Source organism: Podarcis erhardii, assembly GCF_964252035.2.
Source record: "Podarcis erhardii genome assembly, chromosome: 11".
Lineage (NCBI taxonomy): Eukaryota > Metazoa > Chordata > Lepidosauria > Squamata > Lacertidae > Podarcis > Podarcis erhardii.
In genome coordinates, this window is record NC_138501.1 from 45,608,618 (window position 1) to 45,635,127 (window position 26,510).

The window sequence follows — 26,510 nt, forward strand, 5'->3', positions numbered from 1 at the left end:
TCTGGTTATCTCCCGCTTGGACTACTGAAATGCGCTCTACGTGGGGCTACCTTTGAAGGTGACCCGGAAACTACAACTAATCCAGAATGCGGCAGCTAGACTGGTGACTGGGAGCGGCCACCAAGACCATATAACACCGGTCTTGAAAGACCTACACTGGCTCCCAGTACGTTTCCGAGCACAATTCAAAGTGTTGGTGCCAAGATTTACCCACACTGGAAGAATGGCAGATGCAACTGATAGACTATATGGAACTGGCTGAGATGACTGGCAGAATCCGAGACCTGGGAGAAGAGACGGTGGAAGAAGACTGGAAGAAACTCAAGATTTATCTACAAAAATATTGTAAATTGTATGATTGTTAAGAAGGATGCCAGAGTACAAACAACTAGGCACCATTGGGCTAGATGAAGTGAATTATGAAGATAAGCTAAATTTAAGAAAAGATAATTTTTTGGAAATTTCAGGTTATATTTAATTTTTTTTAAAGATCTGAATAAAGGATATTTAAAATTAGAGATATAATATCGGCAAATTAGATAAGAAGAATAGAAACAAGGGAATAAATTTGCTGGATAAAATTTTATAGACAGGAACGCGGGAGCGGGAGATGTGAGGGAGTCCAAAGAAGTTAAGAAAATTATGTTAAGAGATGTGTTGTATTGTATTGTTTATTGGTATTGTAATTAGAATAAAACTGTTAATAAATATTAAAAAAAAAAAAAAACAGAATGCGGCAGCTAGACTGGTGACTGGGAGCGGCCGCCAAGACCATATAACACCGGTCTTGAAAGACCTACACTGGCTCCCAGTACGTTTCCGAGCACAATTCAAAGTGTTGGTGCTGACCTTTAAAGCCCTAAACGGCCTCGGTCCAGTATATCTGAAGGAGCATCTCCTCCCCCATCGTTCTGCCCAGACACTGAGGTCCAGCTCCGAGGGCCTTCTGGTGGTTCCCTCACTGCGAGAGGCCAAGTTACAGGGAACCAGGCAGAGGGCCTTCTCAGTAGTGGCGCCCGTCCTGTGGAACACCCTCCCATCAGATGTCAAAGCGATAAACAACTACCTGACATTCAGAAGACATCTGAAGGCAGCCCTGTTCAGGGAAGTTTTTAATATGTGACATTTTAGTGTATTTTTCATCCTTGTTGGAAGCCGCCCAGAGTGGCTGGGGAAACCCAGCCAGATGGGCGGGGTACAAATAAATAATAATAATAATAATAATAATAATAATAATAATAATAATAATTATTATTATTATTATTATTATACCACCCTATACTTGGGGGTTTCAGGGCAGTTTGCAGAATAAAATCAAGATATAAAACCACAAAATACATAATAAAAATAAAAACAACAACCCATCAGCCCCCCCCCAAAAAAAACATATTTTAAAAGGGCATAGGATGTCAATCAGGGCAACCAAAGGCCTGGTTAAAAAGGATTTTTTTTGCCTGGCGCTAAAGGTGTGTAATGAAGGCGCCAGGTGAACTTCCCTGGGGAGAGCATTCCACAGATGGGGAGCCACTGCAGGAGGTTCGTTCTCAAGTCACCGCCCTCCGAACATCTCAAGGAACGGGCACACAAAGGAGGGCCTCAGAAGATGATCTCAGGGTCCGGGTAGGTTCATATATGTGGTTGCTGGTAGATACTTAAACCATGTGGATTCCAGCCTGTACCCATTTGCATGAATTGGGACCTACTTGGTTCCTACTTGGATGAAAACACACCAGGAAAAGAAGAGACCGAGAGGAGATATGATAGCCATCTTCAAATATTTTAAGGGCTGTCACCTGGAAGAGGGAACATGCTTGTATCCTCCTGCTCTTGAGGCAATGGCTTCAAGTTACAAAAGAGGAGATTCCGACAAAACACTTGGAAAAACTTTCTGACAGTAGGAACTGTTGGGCAGTGGAACAAACTCCCACAAGAGGTGGTGGACTCTCCTTCCTTTTAAGTTGGATGGCTATCTGCCATAGATGCCTTAGCTGATGTTCCTGCATGGCAGTGGGTTAAGACTAGATGACTCTTGGGTTCCTTCCAACTCTAAAATTCTATGGTTCTATGGAACTGGTCTGAACCACATGGTGTCAGGGACTGGACATCATAGGAACGGTGGAGCCGGCCTGACCCTTCCAGAGAAGAAGAAGACAGTTCAGAATGACAACAGGGGTTTGAGGGAGGTCACAGCTCAGAGGCAGATGAGGGGAAAAGCTGGGAAATCATGGGAGAGGAGGAAGAACCAGGAGGGCAACAGCTGACGGACACAGTGTCTTTAAAAAGCATTTCAGACCCACCCTCTCCCAAAACCCAGCGAGCATTGAAAGTAGTAGAGCGAAGGGCTCAGAAGCAAAGGGCCCTCAACGTCACCCGTAGGGGAGAAGGTGATTAATAATAATAATAAATTATTTATACCCTGCCCATCTGGCTGGGTTTCCCAGCCACTCTGGGCAGCTTTCAACAGAATATTAAAATACAATAATGTGTTGTTGTTGTTTAGTCATTTAGTCGTTTCCGACTCTTCGTGACCCCATGGACCAGAGCATGCCAGGCACTCCTGTCTTCCACTGCCTCCCGCAGTTTGGTCAAACTCATGCTGGTAGCTTCGAGAACACCATCCAACCATCTCATCCTCTGTCGTCCCCTTCTCCTTGTGCCCTCCATCTTTCCCAACATCAGGGTCTTTTCCAGGGAGGTAGCCAAAGTATTGGAGCTCCAGCTTCAGGATCTGTCCTCCGTGCTTCTGCGCGTGTGCGGGTTGTGATTTGCCGCTTCCGCGCATGTGTGTGACATCATTTTGAGTGTCTGCACATGCTCAAGCAGCAAAACCTGGAAGTAACACGTTCCATTACTTCCAGGTCGCTGTGGAGCGCAACCCAAAAACGCTTAACCTGAAGCTACTTCAACCTGAGGTATGACTGTATGTGAATCATAAAGATACAGCTCAAAGCTAGAACATCAGTTGCTACATGGTGCAAATGGCTGCACATAACACAGGTTCCCAACATGCATACTAACACAATGTAACAGAACATGGTGGAAATCAGAACTTAATCAGCAGAAATTGCCAGTGCTTATTGCACATGTGTATTAAACATGAAATGAGGTAATGATGTATATGATTGGTGAAAATTGAAATGCTTTGTTTGAAATTTTATAAATACCACTGCCTGGACAACCAGGCAGGGTTGCAGTTTTGTGGAACGACTGTAACCTATTGCTTTGCAATAAACAACATTGGACTCCTAACTCCTCATGTTTCTGAGTTTTATTGGCATAAATTCAGGAGAGAAGCTATTTTTGGCTTACAACAATGTCACACAAACAGCAACTAACCACACTGTTGGTTGGTTGGTTTATACGATTTCTTATCTGCCCTTGAATAGGTTCCCAGGGCAGGTTACAACAATATACTAGCATGGTAGTAAAATCAAAACAATTTAGTTCAGAAGTATGGGTGGCATCTTTGGCAAATGCCAAAAGCTAATTAATGAGATGCACCCTGTGGGGAGGGGATTCCACAGTTAGGGGCTGACACAGAGAATGCCTTCTGAAGGGCTGACACCCAGGTGAATTTTGGAGGGTGGTGAAACTACCAAGAGGGACCCCCTTGCCAATCCTAACACCCAAGGAGGTCTGCCGGAATGGAGAAAGTGTTAGGAGCTCAGCCTACACTCGAGTAGGATCCTGGTAGAGACACATGCCCGACTGGCATGTTCCCTCCCTCCTGGTCAATCGTTCAGGAGCTTCAAAAGCTTTCTTCTGCCCGAACACCACAGCGACCGATGCCAACAGACATCGGCACACTTAGGGATCTGCAGAGTTTGTGCAGCTTGCGTAACAGACCTCAGCAACTCGGCATTTTGGCTAATCTCCTTTATTTACATATAAACACACACGGAGCACTGCAACATGGCTCCCTCTCTCTCTAGCATCAGACAGCAAAGAGGAAGAATAAAGGACAACAGTCCCACTTTATGGAACACAGTAACACAAACATCTTGTCTCCATCACTTCCCACTCTGTGGAGTCAAAACATACACCGTCATGTGATACGACAAAAATCCCATGACTGCAATCATGGAGCAGGAATTCTAACAGAAAGTACTAAGGGATGGGCCTGCCATTCAGATTACTGGCAGCAGCATAATATGTGTGAAATTGAAATACAAGTATGTGCATCTATTGAATACACATATGGAATAAAAGCCCACAGAAGATGGACTTTCTTTCCTTGAAGGTGTTTGTTGTTGTCTTTTAGCAAAGGTTGGACAGCCATCTGTCATCTATGCTTGAGATTCCTGCATTGTAGCGGGTGCGACTAGATGACCCCCAGGGTCCCTTTCAGCTCTATAATTCTATTTTTCTATGATTCCAGGGCAGCAAACCTTCCCTCAGTTCATGGCTTGGCACAATAAAGGACTCTTAATAAGCCACTGCCTCACAGTTCCCACTTATAATACAGTTTGCAATTAAGATTCTTTTGAAAATGAGGAGTGACACATTAGAAGAAAATTATGCTACAGTTGTGGCACAGCAGAATAACTCTCATTAGCCCTGCTCTTCCTGACTTACCTATTTCAGCCACAGGTGAAGGGGAAAGGCAGACTCTTAATGAATTATTTCAGAGACCGAGGGGGTGGTGGTGGTGGGAATCCCTTCTCTGCGTGACATTTATTCACTTGGCTCTTTTCAACCTGCAATTCTGTAGTAAAGAACCTTCTAGAACATAGCGGCATAACTTTGGATACTAAAGAAGAACATTGCTGCTGAATATTTACTATTTAGTGTTATTAATCTGTCTGCTGTAAGCCTAATGGGACATTGAGAGTGAAATGTTGTCTTCAGAATGATTAAGTACGGATCATTAACTGCAAAGGGAACTTCTGGTGCCACATTGCATCATTTTTGTAAGCATCTATGAAGAGGGCATTTACTTCATAAAACTTATATGCCACTTGATTGTAAAAAACAACAACCCTCAAAGCCATTTACAAAGAGAACAAAACCATAAATCTATCCATAAAAACAGTTAAAAACAGCTACTTAGAACATTTTTTTATATTAAAAAAATCAGCACTAAACGAAAAATGAACTTCATTCTACATATCTGGGTAGGATTGTCTAAACAGAAACGTTTTTAATAGCTGCCGAAAAAGAGTACAGTGGAGGTGTTTGCCTAATATCAAATGGCAGGGAGTTCCAAAGGGTAGGTGCTTCTATACTTAAATATTAATTTCTTACGAAGGCAGAATGGGTATTGTGAGACATGTGAAACAGTGCCAGTCCCTCAGGCCAGAGTGGTTGTGTGGGCATGTGCTGGGGTAATTTCACAGGTAACGTGATCCCGAGTTGTTAAGGACACAGTGTTAGGATATAAACACCTTGAACTTGGCCCGGAAGAAAATAAGGCAATCTGTGCAGATTTTTGAGCACAGGTATTATATGTGGGCAAGGCTTCACTCTTGTCAGCAATTGTGCTGCAGCATTCTGCACCAACTGCAGCTTCCAGATCAAGCACAAGGGAAGTCTCACATAGATTCCCTGGCAGTAATCCAGTCTTGAAGTAACCAATGAAAGAACTACTGCGGAAAAACTTTCCTGACCCAGGAGTGATTGTTAACTGTGGTACCAACAGAAGTAGGTGAGAGGCACTTCTGGCCACAGAGGTCTCCGACCAAGAAAAGGTGAGCAAAATAACGTACAAAAATGAATTATATCACACACACAAATGACTATGCATTAGGTAAAGGTAAAGGTACCCCTGCCCGTACGGGCCAGTCGTGTCCAACTCTGGGGTTGCGTGCTCATCTCGCTCTAGAGGCCGTGAGCCGGCGCCGTCCGAAGACACTTCCGGGTCACGTGGCCAGCGTGACAAAGCTGCAGCTGGCGAGCCAGCACCAGCGCAGCACACGGAAACGCCGTTTACCTTCCCGCTATAAAGCGGTCCCTATTTATCTACTTGCACTTAAGAGTGCTTTTGAACTGCTAGGTGGGCAGGAGCTGGGACCGAACGACGGGAGCTTACCCCGCCGCGGGGATTCGAACCGCCGACTATACGACCGACAAGTCCTAGGCACTGAGGTTTTACCCACAGCGCCACCCGCGTCCCTAACTATGCATTAGATCCAACCAAATCCTACTGACAGGATATCATCTGGAATTAATGGACCCAAGGTAGCCATATCTGTTGATTTCAATGAATCTACTCTGGATAAGACTAGCACTGGGCACAATCCTATGTTAGGAGAAATGTACTTGAAGATGTCAAAGATGGAAAATGAGAAGAATGGGATTTTGGACTGGAATGAGGAAAACTGAAATTGGTAGATTCATTTATCCTTAATCCACATTCAGAAAGAAAGAAGAAAGAAAGCAAAAAACCCTTTTCAGTCATGCTAAGTATATAGATACACAAACACACACATAGTATTTCTGCATATTTTAGAGATGGAGGTTGTTCTTTTGATGCTAACATGGTTCCTTGTGAAATTAAATGTATTGTGACCTCTCTCTTTCTCCATAATAATAATAATAAAAACAATAAATTATTATTTATACCCTGCCCATCTGGCTGGGTTTCCCCAGCCACTCTGGGCAGCTTCCAACAAAAGATTAAAAATATATTAAAACATCAGTCATTAAAAGCTTCCCTAAACAGGGCTGCCTTCAGATGTCTTCTAAACATCTGATAGCTGTTTAGGTCTTTCAAGACTGGTGTTATGTGGTCTCGGCGGCCGCTCCCAGTCACCAGTCTAGCTGCCACATTCTGGATTAGTTGTAGTTTCAAAGGTAGCCCCACGTAGAGCGCATTGCAGTAGTCTAAGCGGGAGATAAACAGAGCATTCACCACTCTGGCGAGACAGTCCGCGGGCAGGTAGGGTCTCAGCCTGTGTACCAGATGGAGCTGGTAGACATGTTTGTATGTTTGTATGTTGTATGTTTGTATGTGTGGATATAGTTATTGCCAAGAGATCCTTCTGTGGGACACCAAACACATCTTCTTAATCTTCTTAATCATTATTAAGGACAAGAATCCAATAACTTTGCATAATTGAGAGTGTGAGCCAGACATCAGAAGCTCTTTGCACCTTACATGTAGAAGCAGATTTATCAGAAAAAAACAGTTTGAATGTTATTGAACATGACATATTTAGGGTGGATAGCATTAAATATTCATGCCAGGGTATTAGACAGTGTCTTCATAGGCTATTAGATGACGGAAGAAAATTATTTTTTTATTTTCAAAAAAATACATCTCCTCTGATCTAAAATTCATCTCCCCGATGAGCTTGATGATACCTTGCATAAATGTTACAAAGTAGGTGATTTTGAGTTCAGATCTAGTTAGATATCTAGGTCTCCTTAGCATTTGATGTCTCATTGCTCTGCAGTTATTATACTTAGATGCTGTGACACCTAGTTGGGGGGAAAAACCCTTTATTTTAACATGGGTTTTTCCTCTGTCACTCATCGCAAGTATGAAAGGAAGCTGGTGCCCATTTAATTTGGTAGATGAGAAGCCATAGCAAAGGAAGTATTCTCTCATTGCAATTTATGGTGGTTTAAAAGAAGTGAAAAGCCATCAGAGTTGCACTGATTATTTAATGCAAAGAGAAATCTGACTTGGACAGGCGAGGCAAACTCCTGAAAATCCTGGCTGGGATGCGATAAGCTAAGAATGCATGCAGATGAATTGCTTAGAATTGCTTCACCCAGTTCCTTTTAATTCATTACAAACTATTACATAAAGAAGGTCTCCCATGTTCAATTTGATTTCTTGGTAGCTTTTTTTAAAAAAACAACAATAAAAATTAAACAGAGAGGTATCAGCTTCTGCAAAAAGAGCAGCCATCTGTCAGAGCAGCTTAGTGCTCTGGGCTTTTAAATTCTCCAAGACAAATTCCAGTGCTTCAAATCAGCCCTAACTTGCTCACTCATTGAGTAGCACAGATGAAGAGACTTGTTTCTTCAGGGTTTCATTGGAAGAGGCAAGCGCCAGGCCATGAGAGATTATTTCTTAGGAGAAACCTGATGTCTAGGCTAGCTCACTGCCTCTGCGGACTGAAAGTTGCTAGGAAAAATGGAATGGGCTTGCACATTCCAAGGGCACGAATCATTTTTCTGGAAAATAAAACAAAGAACTTGATATAATTTGCAGGGGGTCCCTTTTTGATATTGTGGAATGCCCTTCCCCAGAGTAGGGGTGAAAAAATATATCAATTTGGTTTCTCTCAGATTTTCCAAATTTAAATACAGTTCCTCACAATTCCATATCTATTTGCTTTTTGGGTGGTGGGGTCCTTATGAAAAATCATCAGCATTCTAGTGTGATCATTTTTCACTATGCAGACCTTCTCCTATGTGATTTTGCCTCATGTACACATTTTTGCAGAGCAAGTTTTGCTAATAGAATGCATTTTGGTATATTTCCAATTATATAAGCATTTATAGGCACAGTTCATCCTAGCACATGTGTTTTTGTACAGATTACTTGGTGGGAGAAAAGCACTGCATAATTCAGAGAAAGGTGAATGTCAAAGGGTGGTTGTGTTTCAGTCTGTGTATTATTTCAGAAGGTGCAAAATAGTTAAGATCCATTGACACAATGGCTCGCTGAGTGCTCTCACCATCGCTATGGAGCATGTTGGCTGCCTTGATACTCAATGTGAGCAATGAAACATGAAATCGGTGGCTAGAGCCCAGGTGGTGTAAGGCTCAGTCAGAAACTGACCAAACATTTTTGAGGCCTACCTCACCCATCATGTCTATCACATGGTAGTAGTGGCGGCAGTGAATAAATCTTACTTCTCTAACTCCATGGTGTCCACAAGTAGCTGTCTGGCAGAACTTTTACAAGTAGTGAATGGGCTTTTGCCCTCTGACCCAGAAAGTGTTGCCCTGACACACGTGGGGGGTGGGGGGCTGCCCACTTTAGAAGATCATCCTTCCCAACCATGCTGGGGGGGCTGCACTGAGAAGGATTGGTAGGAGTCACCCCTGATTCTGAATCTTCCAAGGAACAGGAGGACAGTATAGATTTGGAAGAGTGGTTTGCAGAGGGGCATAGTTCAGAAGGCAGAAGCTGGGAAATACTGGATGGGGAACAGCTAGGAGAAGAAACACTGGAAGAGAGAGGGTTAACAAATTCACAGTCTCTGGACAGCATTCACCCCCCATCCCCAAAGACATGGAGAGCTCAGAAAGTGTTAGAACAGAAAGCGCAGAGGGTACAAGCTCAGATTACAAAACGTAGGAGTGACGTAAATTAATAGGGATTGGGAGGGGGGTAAGCCTTAATTGGGAGCACCGCCATTTCTAGGGAGACGTGCTCTTTTCTCTCTCACTGTGATTATTAAAGACTCTAACTGGTAAGACGTTCCTTTCATTTGATCGTCTTATTTACGGCCACGGGAGAGGAAGCCGGTTCCCCAAAGCCTGACAGTATGTGATCAGAATGGTGATCCTAGGGTGATTAGTACTCATCCTTGCTGCCTCCCCCCCCCCCCCGAATGTTTTCTTAATACTCAATGTGAATGCGTTAAATGGGTTGGTGCCATTTATGGACACTCTTGTGGAAAGTGGTAGACTTCACTGTGGCCACTAATCCCCTTGCCCAGAATGCCACAGAATGGGTAGTACATCAGAGGAAGTAAACCTGCACCCAGGCCACCAAAAGAGTTTCCCGAGGTAAAGGAAGGAAGGCAACAGCCACTGCTAACAGTGGTCTGTCCCTGGAAAAACTTGAAGAAACGCCACCCCAAAATTATTCTTGGTGTAACTGGGGCCATGAAATTCAGAGGCCATTTTGGTGCATGCCCTTCTCATTGCTAGGGTTCTCTGCCATTACTGATCTTCTCCTTTAGCTACTTCCAATAAGCTGGTGAGGAACTCCAGGATTTCCCAGGACATGATTTGAAAAACATACTACACTATAACTACTCAGGACATAAAGATTATTTGTTTCATGTATGGCAGAGAAAACATTGCCCGCACGACATCTTATAAACCTTGGGTATGTTCATAAAACAATTCTATTGTGCCTATTACTTTTTAATGCATTTGAAAAATCTCCAAACAAAACAAGAAACGGAGACTGCAATTTTGAACTTCCATTAACCTCAATGAGTGAGTCACCGCTAGCTTCTTAATTCACAAGAAATCAATACAGAAATGAACAGGCCCCTGGCTGGAGGAAATGTGGGCAAAGGAAATTTCATGTTTGATGCTTCTGTAACTGGCACAAATTTCACTCATCTTTTTCTTAATGACTTTGATGCAATCACAACCGCCGCTCATTATTTTGAGCTACGATTGAGCTACAATTGAACTTCTGTTGTACATGGGACTGCTAGTTTGTTATTATTATTCTTTCCAGTGGCAGAAAACAGTTGTGTCAAATGTTTTCAGGGGAAGAGCCATAGCTCAATGGCCAGGCATGTGCTCTGCATGGAGGAGGTCCTTGGTTCAATCCCCTGAAAAAAGTTTGTTGTGCTAACCACTGAGAGCCACTGATAGTCAGTGTAGACCAGGCTTCCTCAACCTCGGCCCTCCAGATGTTTTTGGCCTACAACTCCCATGATCCCTAGCTAGCAGGACCAGTGGTCAGGGAAGATGGGAACTGTAGTCTCAAAATATCTGGAGGGCCAAGGTTGAGGAAGCCTGGTGTAGTCAATACCGCTCTAGTTGGACCACGATCTGAGCTCAGCATAAGGCAGCCGTCTATGTTCCTTTGCCTAGTGCAATAAAGTTTATGATGATTGTCAGGGAACTGCCATCAGGTCAGAGGTGAGAGGGGGAAGGGCAGTTGTGTTATAGGGAACCTCCAAAGATCTTGTGAAGCAGCTCCTCCTCTGGCGAGGAGGAAAGCCCCACCTCCGGTGGAGAGGAGGTGGTGGGACCAGGAGATGCTAGGGAGAGCCTCAATGCCGAGGCTGAGCAAGTCGGAGAGGAGGGAAGTACCCCTTTGCCAGCACCCAGTCTGCGCAGTAGGTTTCAGCACAAGGAGGGGAGGAGAAGGCTGGGGGGTCACGTGACTGTTATGCTGGGGGAGGTACAAGGACCGCCCACTCTCAGATTCTGTTAGCGACTGAGCCAGGAATGAACTTGTGACACTCTTCACTGTAAATAGTTTGCACTAATAATAAAGCCTGGAAAAGACAGGTCGGAGTCTTGCCTGCTTGCTTTCGAGCAACCACACCATCACCGGACAATGATGATGTTCCTATGTCCATCGTCTTGCCAGAAAGAGCACACCAAAACTGCAACTGATGTCAAAACTCAAAATCCTGCCCTATCCTATGATCCAACTCCTTAACACATCAATTCACAACAAATAGTTGGAAATCCAAACCTTTAAGAGTCCGGAAGAGAATGGGATCTGAGAGAGGACCCACTCCTTTGGCGTTGCGGGCTTGTATTCTAAAGTAATACACCGTGTCAAGATTGAGGTCCATGATCTGATGGGTGAGCCGGTCGCCACTGATGGACTCCATGACCCAGTCGTCAATGGGGGAATTCTTGTCCAAGGTGAAGAACAGAATGTAAGCTGCAACACACACAAAGACACACTTTCTCTTAATACATGTAGCACACATCTTCACACTGACTACAATCTGTGTCATCAGAAGTGGTCCACCTGGTGGGGCAAAGTGCTGGCGAACCACCAGCAGAGTTTCTGCAAGTTACCCAATGGTAGAGGGGAAGAGGACAACGGCATGGTGTGGGTTCAATGGTGGATTGACTCTGCCAGCATGCCGGCACAGTGGTGATTTTCCACTGCCTCACGCCCTCCCTCCAGGTAAGTGGCAGTGACTGTACTGAAGGGAGAGCCTGGTGCATTGTCCTGCTCCTTCCCACCAGCTGCTACTGTGTGGCATATATTGGGTGAAGTCTGCAATCCATAAATAACAATGATCCATTCCCCTTCCCCTTTTTTTATTTTGGTGCTATGGGAGCGCACCCACCAGCAGTATTGTTATGCATGTGTACTCAGAGCTAGTTCATACTACTACTAGTAGTAGTAATAATTTATTATTTATACCCCGCCCATCTGGCTGGGTTTCCCCAGCCACTCTGGGTGGCTCCCAACAGAATATTAAAAATGCAATAAAACATCAGACATTAAAAACTTCCCTAAACAGGTGTTATGTACTGAGTTGAATAGGATCCAAACTGCAGCAGTCTGATTAGTCCTAGAACAATAGGATCCAAAAGGCAGCAGTCCGATTGGTCCTAGAACAATAGGATTCAGAATGCAGCAGTCTAATTGCTCCTAGAACAATGCAGCAGTATGATTGGTTGGCAGGAGCCACACAATCATGCTCCAGATAGAAGTGAATCCACAACCTGATTGGCTTACAGTAGAATTCTGGAATTAGCCAATCATGTGCAGCCCATTGTGTAAATAATGTATATAAAGCAGATACTTTGAGGGGACGTTCATTCATTCCTCCTCACCACTATGAGCTGAATAAAGAGCATGAAATCACTTTGCGACTCTGAGTATATTTCAACAGGGTAGCCTTCAGATGTCTTCTAAGTGTCAGATAGTTGTTTATTTCGTTGACATCTGATGGGAGGGCGTTCCACAGGGCGGGCACCACTACCAAGAAGACCCTCTGTCTGGCCCCCTGTAACCTCACTTCTCACAGTGAGGGAACCGCCAGAAGGCCCTCGGCGCTGGATCTCAATGTCTCGGCTGAATGATGGGGGTGGAGATGATCCTTCAGGTATACTGGACCGAGGCTGTTGAGAGCTTTAAAGGTCAGCACCAACACTTTGGATTGTGCACCGGCATTGTTATTCATGTGTACTCAGAGCTAGTTCATACTTGAAGTTGTTCTCCATGGGAATGCCTCAGGACTCTGCAAGCTGTTGATGGACTTGAGGTAACAGCAAGTCTATAAAGATTATGTGTTGAGACTTGAATGTGTTAGTGCTGGAGTAAATGTAAGTGGCATTAATGTGGCGCATCATTTCCTGGGTGTTCATGAGAAACATGCCAATATATTCCAGGGAAAGTATGGTAACTCAGTTTGAAAGAAGTGTTTAGCTATTCTTTGTCCTTCTGCACAATGGTTCTTCTTCTTTTATTGCCATGTGTAGCCCCCACCCCCGATATCCCTGGGCTGTACCACATTAGGGTCCACAGCCAGTTGGGAAGATAGAAGATGGCAGGAGACCACCACCTTGGATGGTTCTTCAGTTTGCAGGGTAAAAGGTAAAGGTAAAGGGACCCCTGACCATTAGGTACAGTCGTGGCCGACTCTGGGGTTGCAGCGCTCATCTCATTTTATTGGCCGAGGGAGCCGGCATACAGCTTCCGGGTCATGTGGCCAGCATGACTAAGCCGCTTCTGGAGAACCAGAGCAGCGCACGGAAACGCTGTTTACCTTCCTGCCAGAGCGGTACCTATTTATCTACTTGCAATTTGACGTGCTTTCGAACTGCTAGGTTGGCAGGAGCTGGGACCGAACAACGGGAGCTCACCCCGTCGCAGGGATTCAAACTGCCAACCTTCTGACTGGCAAGTCCTAGGCTCTGTGGTTTAACCCACAGCGCCACCCGCATCCCCAATTTGCAGGGCACACTGGTAAAAATGCAGAAAAGTGGGGAGGCAGCCCTGACCACTGCTTGGGAAGTTTACTAGAAAAGGAGAGCGGGCACCAGGATGGCACCTCACCACCTTGGGCCACCAGGGCTTCCTGAGACCTTGTGTTAGGTGCTCAAGTCTGTCTTGCTGGAATCTTGTTATCACTACTTGCATGAGAGCACACCAGAAGGCCCAACGCAAGGCATGTTAATGTGCACACACAGATCCCACATGCACAGTAAAGCTTCCATTGACTTCAGGGACTTCTGTATCTCACCATGGTACATCTAGTGGCTTGCTCCTTCCCAGCCTCTCAGTGTGCAGACTACTGATGTTCCTGCTGCAGATAGTCTGCTGGCAAAAGAGTGTTCTGGTAGACGCACTAAGCCAAGGCATAAGGGAAGGGCTGCTTGGCAGGTAGAACAGCCACATATTTGCATTTACACAAAGATGACCTGGCAGAGAAGGGGAGAATTCTAATACTCCCCTCCGGCGCATGCCTCTCTCCAGGCAGAGTGAGCAAGGGGGTTACCCAGAAAGTATTTGAATGTGTGTCAGCATATAGTCTCATTTCTGCTCAAACAGTTTCAGTCCTAGCGTTTAGATGCAATGGTTTATTATGGGTTTGGGAGAACGTTCCATTGAACTCAATGAGACTTACAGTATTTCTGAGTAGACATGTATAGGAATGCACTGTCAGTGTCTCCTTCCACACACAATGAAGTTGCTGGATTAGGATAATTGATTCCCCCACCCCTCTTCTCCAGACATGTAAATATACACTGTGAGTGAAAGGTTTTCAGATCTCTAACTCCATTGTTCCAATCTACGAGGTCACAGTCAGCACATTTCATACGCTGCACAATATTCTTCATCATAATCACATGCTTTGGAGATATTCATTAATAGCCTAAAGGCGTCATTTAAATGCAACATCTCTGGGTTTTCATTTATTTATTTGTTTCTTTTAAAAGCAGCTCTGTTCTATTTTTCATAGCAAATTAGCATTACAGACTCCTAATGGAGATCTTAATTAGGCAGCAATGTTACGGCAATATTTGCGGGGATAAGGTCTGTCATTGTATACCATTCATTAAGCTCAGAACTTGTCAGTCAGTATTAAAGGGTTTCAGATCATCAGCGCCTTACCTTGCTATTACAAAGTTAAATATCCACCAATAAATCTTACCATAATGTGTCAGGCCAGGCACCCTATCATTATGTACGTTATGTTTTACATTATTGTCAAACAGCCTGCTTATTATTAGCTATCCCTAATTGCCACTGAGCAGAACACATCGGAAGACCTTTGCTCTGGAGGGCTATGTTCTTGTTAATGCATTCAGTATTTTTGTCCATGAAAAACCAAGGACTCACTTTGTTCCTTTCTCATCAACTCTCCCTTGCACTGAATTAATTACTGGACCCTTTTGCCAGCTGGAATGAAAAAACAAACCAACAAAAATAATGGCTGGAATTTTCTTCCAACTATGGGAGCTCTGCGCAAAACCACTTCCCTATTCTATAGTGTCTAGCTGCACTGGGCTGTATCCAACAAACTTCTACTCAGCGTAGAACCAATGAAATGAATGAACCTGTGTTAGTTTTGATGGGTCTGCTCTGCGTAGGAACAGCAGTGGATAGAACCTGGAGCCTGTTCAATTCTCACCTGGATTTGGCAATGATACAGCTGCCCCAGTAAGGTAAGCAAAATGGACATGTGCTCTTATGCTAGTTACGGAGCATATAAGTAGGCAAGGGGAGACTAGTTTGATGAGTCAGAGTATCCTGCTTTCCCCAGTGGGCAGCTACAGGCTGATGAGAGATGCATAGGTAGAGCACACAGTGTTAACAGCCCTCTTTCACTGTTCTTTCCCAGCAATGGTTATTTAGAAGCATGGTGCTGTGATCAAATGCATATTTAATTACATATTTCAATCTGTATTTTATATGGATTTTTATTCAGCTTGTTATGCGGGTGGGTCAGATTAATGCAGGAACGGAGCACAAATAAGGACAGGTGAATGTGCACATTTTGGACACTCCCACTTTCTCATTTTCCCAATCTTAAATTCAGTTCTGTGCATTTCCATATCAGTTTGCTTAAAAAAGAGAGAGAAGTTCTTACAAGAATTCTTCACAATTTCCACACAGATTTCTCCCACTACACACACATTTTTATATGCAACACTTCCTTACATTTTTGCAAAGCTATTTCCCCATAACATAATGAATTGCAATTTTATTTTCACTAATATATGCATTAATATGCATACTTTACCCTGGTGTATTAATTGATGTGTACATTACTTGGCCAGGGAAGCACATTGCAACATTCAGGTACGCATGACTTCAAATGATGGCAATGTTTCAATTCATGTATAGCTGCAGAATGTGCAAATCAGCTAAGTTTGCTTTTAAATGTTGACTGGACTGAATGCCTTCCCCATTCTTAGACGCAACAGACTTATCAATAAACACATATTGAGATTGACATGCGCTAGAAATAGACCAGTCCTTCCTTAGAAAATATGACCCCAAACTTGACAGCACTGCCATTTTTGTGGCATTTCCACTGACAGCAAATTCCATGCCATTTATGGGGGGGGGGCTACTTGCATATGGAATTTATCTCAACTAGATTCCCACCCCAATTTTGTGGTCCTGTATTTCCAACTTGATTCCTGGAGTGGATCTTGAAGGGGGATAGTCTATTTCCTTGCTGACTCTGGGGACACTATTAGAAACTCAGGCTAGAAAAAGAGATCAGGGCAGAAACGTTTGTAGCCTGGAATAGAGATTTGAACCCCCAGTGTGTTTATGGAGAGTGATGGTTCTGTTCCACTCATCCCTACCCCCCAAACCCCCATGATTTTGTGGTGGGCTCTGTTTAAAAGCACACAACTCTATGTATTGAGTGTGAAAAAGAAAAGAAGACATAGAAGGTGAGAGGACCTTACCAGTAATTTTCCCATTGGCTTCTAATGGAGGTTGCCAGCTGACAATGACAGCCCGGGGCTTCCCTTCTCGAGTAATGACTGTCAAATCCTTGGGAGCAGAGGTTGGGGCTTAGGAGAAGGCAAAAAACAACAACAACAGACAAATGCATAAGGTGACATATTGGAAAAGAAAGCTAAACAACATTGGGCACAGTGTGCAACAAAGGTACTGATAAGCAGGGCCAGAAGTGTCATTTAGGCAGAGTGAGGTATAGTAGCAGCCAATTCATTCGGGCATATCATAGAATTGTGGAGTTGGAAGGGACCCTGAGGCCAACCCCTTAAGAAGTCACAAAGCGGCCAACAATCTCCTTTCCCTTCCTCCCCCACAACAAACACTCTGTGAGGTGAGAGAGGCTGAGAGGCCTCAGAGAAGTGTGACTAGCCCAAGGTTACCCAGCAGCTGCATGAGGAGGAGTGGGGAAGCGAACCCTATTCACCAGATTACAAGTCCACCACTCTTAACCACTACACCACACTAGCTCTGTGACTGTAAGCACAGTTCCCGACCACTGTCCCCAGGCTGACATCAACATGTTGTGCAGAACATCTGAAAAGGGGGCATCTCCAGGAATGTATGATTGGGGACCCTAGTTGTGCAAGGTCCCTAACAGTGGAGGAAGTCTAAATTTAAAGAGCAGTTACAGCTCTAGATTTCCCTTTTAGAGATTGCCCTGAGTTTTCAGACTCCAAGGGAGGATTCAGAGGCTGAGGGCAGAACTGCAAGCTGTGGTTCATCTACCCCCTCCATTTGTTAGGCGTATTAATGGGAAATGAGTGTGTAAAAGAGCCATTGTGAGGCACTGGTATTTGTTATATGACCTCTGATTGGTGGAGATCCAGGACTCATGAATGAACCAGGAATGAGAGAGGGGATATGGTCATGCTGACATTGAAAGTGTAATAGTTAGGGGGTAAACAATGGCAAGAAGAAGGGCTTGAACACAAAGTGAAAACATACACGCAAAGTACTGTTTGAGAATATTCTGCGCTTACCTACTGTGAAATCAATATTCCCAGCTTCAAAACAGAAACCCCAAAGCAATACATTAAACTATTGTATATGCAGCACCAATCTAAATAAATGTGATTTATTTAGGTTTGGATGTTGCCCAATATGATTAATATTTATAATATTTATAACCTACCCTTCGCCATAGCTATCTTGGAACAATAAAATTCAGTTTAAAACACAACAATTCCTGTACAATAGATAAACACAGCAGCTGAAAAAATAAATGCAATCAGCAGTCATTAAACTATCGTCAGACTGCAGAGTGGTTATCTGAAATGACAGCTTAGAACCTGAAAGTGCCTGAATATATATGCAAATAATTCAAAACACTGAGGAAGTTATATAAGAACAACTCAAGACTTTGTGTTCTTCATGGTTGCCTTTTTTCACTGATTTTTGCATGTAGTTCGAACAGAGAGGGGTAATACTATATAATAATAATAATAATTTATTATTTGTACCCCACCCATCTGGCTGGGTTTCCCCAGCCACTCTGGGCGGCTTCCAACAAAGATGAAAGATACACTAAAATGTCACATATTAAAAACTTCCCTGAACAGGGCTGCCTTCAGATGTCTTCTGAATGTCAGGTAGATGTTTATCGCTTTGACATCTGATGGGAGGGCGTTCCACAGGGCGGGCGCCACTACCGAGAAGGCCCTCTGCCTGGTTCCCTGTAACTTGGCCTCTCGCAGTGAGGGAACCGTCAGAAGGCCCTCGGAGCTGGACCTCAGTGTCCGGGCAGAACGATGGGGAGGAGACGCTCCTTCAGATATACTGGACCGAGGCCGTTTAGGGCTTTAAAGGTCAGCACCAACACTTTGAATTGTGCTCGGAAACGTACTGGGAGCCAATGTAGGTCTTTCAAGACCGGTGTTATATGGTCTCGGCGGCCACTCCCAGTCACCAGTCTAGCTGCCACATTCTCGATTAGTTGTAGTTTCCGGGTCACCTTCAAAGGTAGCCCCACGTAGAGCGCATTGCAGTAGTCCAAGCGGGAGATAACCAGAGCATGTACCACTCTGGCGAGACAGTCTGCAGGCAGATAGGGTCTCAGCCTACGTACCAGATGGAGCTGGTAAACAGCTGCCCTGGATACAGATTTGACCTGTGCCTCCATGGACAGCTGTGAGTCCAAAATGACTCCCAGGCTGCGCACCTGGTCCTTCAGGGGCACAGTTACCCCATTCAGGACCAGGGAATCCTCCACACCTGCCCGCCTCCTGTCCCCCCAAAACAGTACTTCTGTCTTGTCAGGATTCAACCTCAATCTGTTAGCCGCCATCCATCCTCCAACCGCCTCCAGACACTCACACAGGACCTTCACCGCCTTCACTGGTTCTGATTTAAAATACGGTTTCAAAACAAAACTTTGCCTTCATACATCCATGCCTGGATGCAGTCAGACTACTTGAGCACTTGATAAATTAGTGCAGAACATGGTTTTCTCTCTTTCTAATAATAAAAGAGGATTTCTACATATGTTTTCATCTGATCTCGAGCTCTTTTGAAAAATGAATTGCAATGATGCCTCATCATTAGCAGGAAAGGTCTTTGAAGTTCACTGCATTTATGCAGCGTAGTATTGTAAATACTACCTAACCCGTTTATTAAAGTGCAGCAATCCTGGATTGGAGCCAAAAAGCAGCTGCTAGGTGATGGGCCTGTTTTGCCGTGCTTCCCCCTAGAATGTGTCATGCTTTTCACAGCAACACAGTAAAATGTGGCCAAAGGAAAATGCAATCTGTGTTAGCAGCGGAAGTGGATGGTTGTAGTGGAAGCCATTAAAATAAACTTGCCAACATTTGAAAACACTGGGCGAAGAAACCTAACGGAGACATACCTGCCTCGTAAGTAGTAGCGTGAGCTGTCATACTCCATGTGCTCGACCTTCGACCTTTCGTGACCATGACTGAGAACTCATACATGGTATTTGGCTTCAGTCCTGATACGGTGTGACTCAAGGCTGTTGTGTCTGCGGACTATAAAGGGGGGAGGGACAGAAAATATAGGTATAAAGGACAATCATGCTATATTCCTGATGGAAAACCAACTTTGAGAATGATCTTCTGAGGCTAGTTCCTCATTCAGGGACCCTCACTTATCAGGGACGCTCCCTTTCTTCAAATTGTTCCTCAAAACCTTCCATTCTCACAAACCTATTGATCATTCCCCCCCCCCATTCGCTATTCTTCAAATACAATTATTTGTAACTGTATTTGCTAATATCCATCCCTTTTTACTCTGGGTCTTCCTTCTCTTCAACTGTATCCCATCCCTTGATTATTTCTCATCCATCAAGCTTTGACATTGCATTGCATGGTCCCTGGGGACCATAAATGCTAAGAAATTTGGGAAAAATGGAAGGACAATTAAAAAGCCCCTCACCCAACTTCCTGGCCTGAAAATGGACTTGTAAACATGGGGGAGAAGACATTTCAGTTCAGCTCTACACTGGTGCACCCCAGGGACCAACTTTTTCCCCACCACAGGTTGTTAAAAAGCAGTGTCCTAACCTATTCAAGCTGGGTTGGGACATTGGATGCCCTTTATGGGACAAACAAGTTTTAAAAAATGTTACTGGACTACTTTGGTTTGAATTACTTTTTTGATATTATATTAAACCCTACCTGGGACCTATAACATGCACTTTATTGAAGAAGTTGTTCCTTTAAAACACACACAGACATATAAGAATGCTTATTTACCTGTCCTTTGCAACAAGGACATTCTGAGCCATATTCCTACATATTTAATCAGGTGATCGAAAACACCTCTGCTGCCTCTTGGGTAAATATGTACTGATGCTCTTATAAAAAGTTCTGATGTTAATACCTTGTGCTTGTTTGTGCTTTGGCTTGGTTAAGTGTGTGCTTTTGATCACGCGTTTTATGGAGGCCAATGCATTATTCATCTTGTTGATGGAAGTGTGCTAAGAACAGGCAAACAGAAGGGTCCTAATAGGTATATTGGGACTTTGGTAATACAATATTTCTCCTCATCTATCTCTTGTTTAAGGTTGCATTAAGGACCCACTTGAGAATGGCAAGTTTTTATCTTGAAGTATGAAAATGAGCAGCAGAACCAGAGGAAGCCAGCTGTGAGGATCATGGACTATTTTGCAACTTGAGAGCATTAAAGAACAACTCAGGAAGGGATGTAGCCTTTGGAAGAGTATCTGCTTCGCATGCAGAAGTTCTCAGGTTTAATCCCCAGAATCTCCTGGTAGGTTCAGCTATGTCTCCTGCATGAAACCCTGGAAAGCTGATGCCAATCAGTGTAGAAAATTCTGAGTTAGACAGACCAATGACCTGCCTTGGTAGAAGGTGGCTTCCTATGTTCCCATGTACGCAGCTTAGTTCCCATATTTTCCAGGGCTCTTGAGGATTCGGTGACCCTCTTCACAAGTGGGCAGGGGTTAAGTGTGCCAACTCCTAGGGGCAGAAGTGTCTTTGGCCCTCTCAGTATTGAGGGGCATAAGGAGGCCAAGCATGGAGTCAAGCGCAGAGCGGTTCAGTGGCTGGCTCCTCCTGACCGCAAGAGCCATGCTGTGGTGGGCTCCATGCTCGTCCTCCTCCCGATGATGCAACGTTATGCACATTGCATGCTGGGCACATAACATCATGGGTGCATGGTGCACAATACACACATGTTGTTTGCTGCCCCCCCCTAATCTTGGCCACAAAACCCTATGGGTGTGAAGATAAGTTTGAAAATTAGTGCCTCATGAGGCTCCCATTCTCAAGCAATCCTTCACATCAGCAGTGGAGAATCTCTACACATTGTTGGGTTACAGATTCCATCATTCCTGTTGCTTGGAGCTAATGGAAGCTGGAGTTCAATAATGTTTGCACCACCATAGGTTATCCATTCCTGCCCAGCAGTATGAAACCATGTTTTCTGGAACTGTGGGGTATGTGGAGCCCAGCTCATGACAGGCCCATTTTTTGAGCAAATGTTGGGATTCAGAAAGAGAAGCCCATTTATGCCTAAAGCGAAACTTCACCTTGTATTTTGCACTTGTAGAGTAGCTGGTTCTCCATCGGACCGTGTAAAACCGAACCTCTGTTGTCTTTTGATTCTTGGGGACAGAGTTGTCTGCCCAGCTGACCCTCACGGCGTCGTGGGTTAACGCGACAGCCTGGACACCTACTGGTGGGAGCATGGGGGTGGAGATATCTGGGACTGAGGTAGGGAAATCATCAAGCAAAGGATAAAAATCAACTTCTAATGGGTCAATGGGATCTGGGTCACAAAAGCCACCAGAAAAAAATGAGCATACCACAAATTAAAATAAAGAACAGCATCGTCAAAGAAACAAATAAATAAACAGCCACCAGTGAGATACACATCAAAATGGGTTAAATGTATGGCAATAAAGATGATGGGAGGAGAATATAGGAACAGGAGAAAAACAAACAAACAGCCATTAATTGAAAAATACATGAGCAACAAGTTAACTCACATTAATTTGTCAAGAGCAAACCAACATTAAAGGCATAATCATATGCATTCTCATTACACTGTTTTGCTTTCTTTTCTCCCAGTGAAGTTGCAATACTTGGTGTGTTTTCAGAATGATCCACAAGCCTTTTCAAGGAAACAGATAATCGATGCGTTATTTTTTAAATTCCCTACAATGTCCTAAAGCAGAAGTTATTTGAAAGCCTTGTTTTGTAAATGCAGTGCATGTTAGATTTACCTGTATTACTGCCTCTCTCTTTCAGAACTGCTCGATAATTTGTTCTCTGAACATTGTACCATCTGCTTAACATTTTGTTTTCAGGGAAGTCAGAACAGTATGGGCTTATGTGTGGGGGATTAGTCCTGAGCCAAAACTATTTGTCTTGCTTTTCCTCATTATTGTGAGCATTGAAATGTGTTTCTCTTTATGCCTACTTTCAGGGCTCATTGAAAATATCTGCTGTGTTGTGATGCTGTTCTCCTCTGTGATGTTTTTGTTACTCCATGTCCTCACCCACCAGCTTTGCTCTCACTTACTGCATTCAAGTAATTCCGCAGTGATTCTGTAATGATTCCAGCAATTTTGCTTACAGCATCATGAGACTACATTTGATGAGATAGGATAAATGATATTTGTAAACAGAACAATGTGACCTCACGCGGAAAATTAAATTGTAAATAAGGTCCATTGGTCAGTGAGGACAAGTTAAAAATAAGAAAATGGTGCTGAGAAGCAACAACAGCTGGGACAGCAGGATGAAACCAGGATCAAACATTAATACTAAATTATATCCAAAGCTGTGAAAGTCATGTTTTGCTTGGGACTTCACCTTCCTCTTCCTTCCCCACGCCTTCCAAATCTCCTCCAGAGGGTCCCGTAACCTTTCTGAAAGTGCAGTAGAGAGCTGCAGTGGAGAGGAGAAGAATATTCCAAGGCAGGAGTGGAAATCTGTTCTGGAATGGCAGTGTTGGATACAACCCAATCCAAATTTTCAGGAAAGGTAAGTAAAGCTGTGTGTATTTTGGGGAAAATGTATTTGCCTCTGTTGAATGTGTAAATTGTGGGGAGGGTTAGGGAATATGCAGCTAATTGTGATGGTGATCCATTTTTGCTAGTTTGATGCTGTTAAAAATGATTCATTAGCTACAGATGGATAATTGATTTGTTCAGAATCGTGTCTGTCTACTGCTTGAGGACTAAACAGCACTGCTTCTTCTGGGCCTTAGCTGAGCCTTTTGCCTTTACAATGCGCTACGTGGCATGACAATCTCTAGGCCATGGAAGCAGACATTTTGAAGGCACAAATTGACACATTCCAACAACCTCCAGAGTACATTCTGGGGTTTTGTCAACACACTGCAGAATATATAAAAAGCATAGCATTTCAAACATTTTTTGAATTTGGCAGATCTGGATTACAGTTTTGAAGCTCCCTCGAGTTCTCTGCTTTTTGATGCATGTTTTTTTTTGAAATGGTGGAGATTACACCACACACTGAGTCAGCATCAATCTTTGGCTTCTGTTGTCTCCCTGACACTTTTCCTTTTTCACATGCCAGATGAGAAGATCAAAGGTCCCCAGTTCAGCTTTTTAAAATGAACCTCAATTTAGAAACCACAATTTCCTGTGATGGCTTAACTCTGGAGATTGTGGTTTGTTTATCAAATGATGCTTTCAGAACACTACATTTTGATCCTGGCTAGATTTCGCTAACCACAGTTACCTGCATTTGGATGTCATAGAGCACTGTGGTTAGTTTACAACCAGAGGTAAGAAAGAAGGGGAGAGGGAAGTATACAAGTCTGAGAGCTTGGTTTCCTATTACATCAAATCCCATTACACCTGAACTAGGCTAATGAATTTTATGTTAGCAAATTCATTATACTATTCTGGGTGAAGTGGATAAGGAGTCATACTTGTAGAAGTCAAATCAAAGTATCAATATCTGTGAAATTTCCTAGTTGAGTATTAGATCATTTCCTCTGTGTCTGTCTATCTAGCTGTATGTCTTTTTTTAAAAGTACATTTTATAAAAGCAATTAGTTCTGCAAATTTTCCAAACAATTATCAAGCAGTACAGCAGTGTTTTGAATAAAAATAAAAACACCCAAGAGAAAAATGCTATCGGAAATTTATGCAGAACCATAAATTTGGGCAGAGTGGGTATATTACTGTGGGGGTTTCCCCTCCCCACTTTTTCATCCTTGAGGACTACCTTATGAAACTTCAGTACAGAACAGAACATGCCAAATTTTCATTTGTGCATGAAATTCAAGTAGACTATGCAACGTGATTTATGCCTCTGTTGGAGAATAATGGAGAATATTACCCATTTGTTCTTAGAGCTTTCAAGTTCTACTTGTAAACCAAACATCCATTCTCCCACCCTCAAAAATGAAGTAATAGAAAAATTTATAGATGCAATATTGCAAGTTTCCATGGCTCTAGCCAAAAGGTAATGTGTGTTGTACATTAAATATATGAAACACTTTACATCTTCCTTTTACATTTTATCTGCCTTGGGAGATCTAGCAATTTGAAGGCCTCTTGCATATGACACAGTGAAAATAATAATAATCCAGTCTAGCAATATTAATGGTTGGAGTCCATTGGGGTGAATTGGATTTTGAGCTATTTCATTGCTAAACAGCAAAACCAGAGGCATCTCAGTAGTCTAATCCATTGGCATAGGAGCCAACTGCTAGGCGCCAAGGTCCCTTCACCCCCCATAAAATATTTGAGGGGGCCAGGGTCCCCCAAAGTGTATGTGTGGTTACGTAGGGTGGGGCTTACATGGACCCCCAATATTTTATTCAAGTTGGCACCCTTGTCCACTGGTGTTTGAAAAAAGAGGACCCTAAAAACTTGAACCATTTCCTTCCCCAGAATATTGTCACTCGTTGATGTTGGCACATTGACAGCTGACATTTAGTAATTGTGTGCTCTCAGTGAAAGAAAATAGAGCATGGTTTCTCATTTTGTTTGTTGTTTTGACCACACACATTTTCACACCAGAGCCAGTGCTTGGGGCTTGCATGATTCGCCAAGGGCTCAAGGTTCACCAGGGAACCAGCTGAGCTTCTTGTGGGGAAATGGAGACAGCGAAAGTATCTCTGGTGTGGTCTGTGTCTTCCCTGGGTTCTCACTGCATTGTGGTACAATTCTGTTCCTCCAGAGTCATCCGTATCATATTGAGGGCTTGCCGGAGACTCTGTGCTCTATACTGAAGGAATCTTTCTCCATTTGTACGCCCTGTCAAGTTTAAGGAAATACACTAGTGATCTCTTGCCAAAGAGCCCCTGAATCCTTAAGCAAGTCCTCCTTTGCATCCACACATGGCTGTCAATTTCTTAATTTATGCTTGGGATCAGCCAATCTGGAAAACACATCCTTTGACCTTGATGACATTCCTTTTGTTCTCAGATGTGCAAAAGTAGGTTATGGTCACTCTGTGGCAATTTACCTTCACTATCAACCCTCTTTAGTAGTTTAAACCAAGAGAGGTAATTGTTCAAGATCTCCTAATGAGCTTTTGCATTTGAATGGAGATTTGATCTGCAGCACTCTAAGCACACTGTCTCTCAGTGGGCCACAGTTACAGGGAAAACTGGCCCATTAGGGGTGGGGAGGGTAAGACATTATTTATACTGAGAGCTTCTATTTTTTTGCTGCTACTCTCAGTGTTGCAAAAATGAGTCCTGATGTTGATGCTGAATCCTGCTGCTGACGCAGCTTAAAATATGTATGTATATAAAAGTCTAACCTACAAAGGTTCACAAGGATTTTTACAAGCTACTAAAAGAGGCTGGGAAAGTAACTTCAAGGATGTGATGTACAACACTCTGCCCCATGTCCAGATTTATCGAACTAAGAAGATGCTCATCTCAGTGGCCTTTTGTGGAAGAAGACGTAGCCTCTATAAGGCTATTTCATTTCTCCTTTGTGTTCCTCACAAAGTAGACACCACCTGAGGTCCACATTCCTGAAGGGACATCCTTTCAAGGGCCAAGTACCAATGCTCGGTGGGGCTAGAGACTAAAATAGGTGGGGACGGAGGCAATGGTAGCTAGAGCAATGGGTGTGATTCTTACCTTGGTACAGAAGACTACATTCCAGAGCTTTCTACACACTTAAACATCCATCCTTCAGGCAAACAAGAGGCATTATTTGAGAACTGAGTGTGGCCTCAAGAGAGACCTAGAGGCCTGGGGGCCATATTCAACTCCCTGTCCTGCAGTTCCCTACTCTCTGGTAGGGATTATATTCCACATTTTTAACAACAACAGCAATAACAATAACAATTCACTGGTTAGGCACACAACTGTTGATAGAACCATGTACTTCAAAAAACCTTTAAAAGAAAAAGTTAACCTTAGATCATTTTGTGAAACATATATTCAGAAAAGTTTCAAAACCTGCATGCACAGAAGAGGGAGA

At 43.5% G+C, this 26,510-nt stretch overlaps 1 protein-coding gene across 3 annotated transcripts in view; it reads right to left on the reverse strand.

The window, feature by feature from the left end:
• The window catches only part of DCC (DCC netrin 1 receptor), a 944,701-nt gene that overhangs the window by 82,829 nt on the left and 835,362 nt on the right, over window positions 1–26,510 (reverse strand). For 2 of the 3 annotated variants that reach the window (XM_081881356.1, XM_081881358.1), the window contains exons 17-20: window positions 21,615–21,853; window positions 19,452–19,590; window positions 16,555–16,662; window positions 11,354–11,548 (exon numbers count right to left, since the gene is read on the reverse strand). In XM_081881356.1, the coding sequence (XP_081737482.1) occupies window positions 11,354–11,548; window positions 16,555–16,662; window positions 19,452–19,590; window positions 21,615–21,853 (681 nt within the window). The remainder of the gene's footprint in view (window positions 1–11,353; window positions 11,549–16,554; window positions 16,663–19,451; window positions 19,591–21,614; window positions 21,854–26,510) is intronic. The other variant, XM_081881357.1, reaches the window with a different exon arrangement.